This window comes from Camelus ferus, chromosome 4, assembly GCF_009834535.1.
Source record: "Camelus ferus isolate YT-003-E chromosome 4, BCGSAC_Cfer_1.0, whole genome shotgun sequence".
Lineage (NCBI taxonomy): Eukaryota > Metazoa > Chordata > Mammalia > Artiodactyla > Camelidae > Camelus > Camelus ferus.
This window is the reverse complement of record NC_045699.1, coordinates 63227082-63232951: the sequence shown is the minus strand read 5'-3', so window position 1 is coordinate 63232951 and position 5870 is coordinate 63227082. Positions and strand designations below refer to the sequence as shown.

Below are 5870 nucleotides of genomic sequence, written 5' to 3'. Positions count from 1 at the left end.
AAATGCCAGCCAGAGGTGAAAACCTAGGGTATCCACAGATCTTTCTGAACATGCACTCTGCCCTGAACATGTGCATGGATTTCTGAGTTTCCTGTTACACATGAGATCTTGTCAAAGCCCTTACTTTTCAAAGAACTGTCTTCCAAATGATTCCTCCCCAGGCTTTCAGCATATCGAGGGTTTATTCCAACTTAATCTTTTAACCCAGGTGGCAGGGGCTTGTTCTTTTTAAATATGTTTTCAAGGAACACTCTCTATTTAGCCACTTTTCCATTCTGAGAGAGTTCTGAGTTAAGTAAAAGCATTATGAGTTGGTCCTTCAAGGAACTCTCAGGTAGATCAAACCAGACAAGCACAATTCCTTGGGAATTAGATCCACTCTTCTTCCTCCAGAATCGGATACCAACACTGAGAACATGGCTTGCTGTTTTCAATTCCAGTGCTATACTGGGGAGGGAGTTGGTGTAAGGCTAAGTTAAAATACAACAGAGCTTTCTTACTCCTACCATGTTGAGTCTTTTCTTCCTTTTTTTTTTTGAGATAGTTTTTGCTTAGTTGCTCTGAACCTCTCTGGCTATCTTCCAAAGTTCTGACAAAGTTGATTCTGACAGAGTGTAGTAATATTAACATTGGCAGCATTTCAGATTATGAAAACTGGGAGGTTCATTTTTCAAAATAAGGCCTCTGAAAATAATCAGTGTCCAAAAGCCTAAGGCAATAGATTTTGTCCAAATATAAGAGAACTTGTTACTTTATACTTTGGGTGGCATTTCAACTCTGTATCCTCAAAGATCTTGGAATCACAGTATAACTAATCTGTACATGTGCTTTTGTAATGATCCAGCCATTTCTGATAAATAGTTTCTCTAGTTTATCATGACCATCAAGACTTTGGGTTAGGAGTAAGGAAATGCTGCAATCTGGCCCAGGCTTTATACATTAGTAATATCTACTACAGTTTTATTAAAAGGTATTTTGTTCATAAATCTTATGTCTTCCTTCCAGTGCATCAAGGCCCATGAAAATGACTACCAATTGGTCAGCTCCAATTGTGTGGCATGGCACTTACAATGAAGTAGTGTTGGAAGACTATTATGCAAGTCATAAAATTACTGTGGGGTTGACTGTGTTTTCTGTGGGAAGGTAAGTAATGCCAAATGTCCTTTACATTTAGCCCTTCTGTTGTAGAAAATGGAAGGTTATCAATAATCCCACCTCAAGAATCCAGAAAAAGTAGAACAAAATAAAACCAAAGAAAGCAAAAGTAAGGAAGTAATAAAGATGAAAATAGAAATCATGACATTGAAAACAGAAAAGCAATATATGTGGATTCTAAAAAAAAAAGACCACAAAAGAACTTATTTACAAAACAGAAACAGATGCACAGACACAGAGAACAGACTTACAGTTACCAGGGGTAAGGAGGGTGGCAAGGGATAAACTGGGAGTTCGAAATTTGCACCTCTTGGGGAGTGATGAAAATGTTAGGTATCTTGATTGTAGCTGTGGTTTCACAGGTGTATACAGCTATTAAAATTCATCAAATTGTATGTCTGAAATACGTGTAGTTTACTGCACAGGAATTATACCACAATAAAGTTGTTTTTAAAATAAGAAAACAGAAAAGCAATAGAGGAAAATCAATGAAACAAAAAGCTGGCTCTTTGAAAAAAATCAATAAAATCTATAATCATCCAGGAAGACTGGTAAAGAAAAAACACAAATTACCAGTGTCAGGAAAGAAACAGGATATATCACCTCAGACTTTGCAGACTTCAAAAGGATAATCAGGAAACACTATAAAACACTCTACACACATACATTTGACAACTTAGATGAAATGGACCTTAAAGGCACAAACAACCACAACTCACCCAACATGATATGGATCATTTGAATAGCCCAATAGCTATTGAGGAAGTAGAATTCATAATTTTAAAAACTCCCAAAGTCTCCAGGCCCAGATGGTTTCATTGGCAAATTCTACCAAATATTTAAAGAAGAATTAACATCAATTCTATACAACCTCTTCCAGAAAGGAGAAGAGGACAGAATACTTCCCAAATCATTTTTATGAAGCAAGTGCTGACTTGATATCAAAATCATACAAAGAAAGTACAAAACAGTATTAAGTTGAGCAATGTACATATCACCCTTTAAAATTACATAGTTTATCAACTTTAGAGTAACTTGTCAAATACTGATATTAAGTTTTATTTAAAAAGAAGAAAATAGAAAGGAAGGAGAGGGAGGAACCCTTACAGAAGAAGTGTCCTGTGTACCCCGTCCCTAGACCCATTCTGATCCCTCTGAGTTGCTGCCCCATGATGTGGACCAGGGCATAGAGACTGACCCCATGCTGGGGGCAGTGTTCCTACCTTCAGGGCGTAGATGGGGTTTCTGCTTCCTTCCCACCTCCCCTCAGTAGAACACACTGAGTCTTAGAAGGGTCCTATGTAGGTGGAGGGGCACTGAAATCAAAGCCTCATTAACTTCATCCTAAAACCCCCTCTCTGTGTTAAAGAACCTCCGAGGCATCGAGTCCCTCTGAAATTAGGAGTTAGGTAGGACTGAAAACAGGAGGATACACTGAAAGTATCTATATGGGACATTGCGACTTGAATACCTGCTACAGGGATGAACAAGTAAGCCAATATAATAAAACAGAAAGCTCCATGCAAATGTTAAAGACTTTCTATTTATTGACAATGACATTGTCGAGCCACAAGGAAAGACTTCCATAAATGATGCCGGAGTTGATGTCAACATGGGAAATTGAAATTGTACCTCTATAGCATATCATGTACAAGCCTATACAAACATCAATTCCCAGGTAGTTTTAAGACTAAAAGTTAAAGGAAAAACTGTAGTATATCTTCATGAACTCAGGATAGGAAAAGATTTCTTAATCAAGACATGGAAAATATTAATCATAAAGGAAAAGGTCGGTAAGTCTGACTGTATTAAAAATTAACTTTACCTAAGAAAAAAATCAGAGGAACCCAAGTTGAGGGCCATTCTACAAAATACATGGTCAGGGTTATGACCAACAAGGAGAGAAATTGACAGAGTGGAGGAGACTAAAGAGACATAGTGACTAAATGCAGTGTGTATCTTGGATTGGATCCTGGAAACTAAAAAGGCCATTAGGGGAAAAATTGGTGAAATGTACGTAAAATCTGCGATTTGGTTAACTGTATTTTACCACTGATAATTTCCTAGTTTTGACAAATGTACTATGGTTATATAGTTAGGGAAAGAGAGTGTATATGGGAGCTCGATAATTTATTTGCAAGTTTTCTGTAAACTTAATATCATTCCAAAATAAAAAGTTTTCTAAAAATTGAAAAAAAAAATTTGTTGTTGTCGTGTTAAGTGCCTGAAATAAGCATTTTTAAAATTGTAAATGCCTGACATTAAGCTTTTGATTAAATGTTGAGACATCCATCTCAAATAAATATACTGCCAGCCGTGTGACACACTTACTAACTGAACAACTAGATAAAGAGCCAGGTCACTCCACACATAAAATTCCCATTTCAGAAAGCCCAGGGTGACCTACATAACTGACCACTTGCATAACCCTGCTTTTTCCCTCCTTAGCTTTAACTTCCGCTCTTATGTTTTAAATTCACCAATAAAGAGTGAACTCACAAAACCCTAGGCACCCCACCCTTGACCCCAATAAAGGCAGAATCCCAAGTTCTCAAGTTCTCTCTCTCTCTCTCCACCTGTGACCTTGCTGTGTGGCCCCAGGCATGCTTTGTACTCTCCTGGACTTGTGACTGAAAAAGCTTGTTTTCTCAAAGTTCCCTGGTGGTTGTTGTTGAGGTTCATCTTGCAATCATACTAAGAATGCCAAGGGCTGGTCCAGCCACAACATTGGCTCTGGTAGGGGAAATGTCTCTTGGGGCCTCACGGGGGGGGGGGGGGGGGGGCGGAGGTTGGGGGCAGAGGGGGAGGGTGTCTCACCACAAGTAGTAGGGATTCAGGTGAGTGCCCCCAGGCATTCCTAGCCAATAGCATCACTATCAATAGGCTGAGACTGACACAAAACAGCCTATATCACATCATACACAAAAATTAATTCAAATGGATAATACTTAAATATGAAAGATAAAACAATAAAGCTACTAGAAGAAAATGGAGGAGAATATTTTCACTTCGTTGAAGAGGCAGAGATTTTTGAAACATGATACAAAAGCCCTAACCATAAAAGAGATGTGGATAAATTGGACTTCTTTGGATTTGAGTTGCTCGTTTCCAGCTCAGTACAATATTTTAAGTGGTATTTTTCATAATGTACTTAATACTTTTAGATAGTCCAAACTAGAAAGTTTTCTCCTGACCCATCTGGTTTTTTTTTTTACTTTTAAAAATGTTTTGTGGTTTTTTTGGGGGGATAATTAGGCTTATTTATTTGTTTGTTATTGTTATTTTTTTAACAGAGGTACTGGGGATTGAACCCAGGACCTCGTACATGCTATGCACGCCTTCTACCACTGAGCTATACCCATCCTCCCCCAAACTTATTTTTAATGATTATATAAACATCATTTGAAGCTAAGCCACATATATTACCTTTCCTTTTTTTGAATTTACCTGAGGCCATTTATTACTCTGAGAATCTTTAACTGGGTGGAGAGACTGGAAATGAGAAAGTTTTGTTTTCCAATTCAGCAATCTTAGCACCATTTTAAAAGGCACAAGGTAAAATAAGACAGACAAAGCAGACAGTGGCTACAGTGCACACCACCTCTGACCTTTTATGAATAACTACTCAAAACGGATGCCACAGATATCAATAACTGCTTCCGCAATGGCCCATGACCTTTCCTGCCTACAACCTCCAGAGCAAGTCCCTATTGCTCTGATAACCCTGAAAACGCTGGCTCTCATTTTGCGCAAGGCTCTGTGCAGTTTCCTGATCTCACCAAGTTTCATTCTCTCTCCTGAGGAGCTCCTCTCCTCTCCTGTGATCCACACAACCTCATCAGGGAGCAGAAAGGCAGATAATTTCACTTTCTTTTACACTGCTTAAATACAACTCAAGAAGTGTAATCTAATGTTTGGCTGCTTAGTAGCATTTTTAGATAAACTACAGTGTAATTTAAATAGTATGTGTTCCACTAAAATGTAATATGATGAACTTAATTGTTTCTTATTTACTTCACAGATACACCGACCACTATTTGCACACATTTTTATCATCTGCTGATAGATTTTTTATGGTAGGCCAGAAAGTCATAATCTATGTCCTAATAGATGACTTCTTCAAGATGCCTTGGCTAGAGCTGAGTCCTCTCCGTTCAATCAAAATTTTTGAAATAAGGAGAGAAAAGAGATGGCAAGATATCAGTATGATGCGCATGAAGACCATCAGTGAACATATTGTAGATCACATCCAATATGAAGTTGACTTCCTCTTCTGCATGGATGTGGACCAAATCTTTGTAAGCAACTATGGACTGGAGACTCTGGGGGAGTCAGTGGCTCAGTTACATGCTTATTGGTATAAGGCAAGTCCTACAGAGGTACCTTATGAGAGAAGACAGTTATCAGAAGCATATATACCTATTGGTGAGGGAGATTTTTATTACCATGCTGCTGTATTTGGGGGCACTCCCATTCAGGTTCTCAATATTGCCAGGGAATGCTTCAAAGGAATCTTGAATGACAAGAAAAATAACATTGAAGCAGTGTGGCATGATGAAAGTCACTTAAACAAGTATTTCTTTCTCCATAAACCCACTAAACTCTTGTCCCCGGAATACTGCTGGGATAGGTTTAAATATAGTGATCATGAGATTCACAATGTCAAAGTCTCGTGGGCTATTAAAAATTATGAATATTTTAGAAAGGCAGTGTAA

General features: G+C 38.2%; 1 protein-coding gene across 1 annotated transcript; it reads left to right on the top strand.

Moving 5' to 3' along the window:
• The first annotated feature begins 935 nt into the window (after positions 1 to 935).
• LOC102509129 (N-acetyllactosaminide alpha-1,3-galactosyltransferase-like) lies at positions 936 to 5870 on the top strand. Its single transcript, XM_006191793.2, has 2 exons — positions 936 to 1143; positions 5177 to 5870. The coding sequence occupies exons 1-2, from the start codon at positions 1019 to 1021 to the stop codon at positions 5868 to 5870; spliced, it is 819 nt and encodes a 272-aa protein (XP_006191855.2). The 5' UTR covers positions 936 to 1018.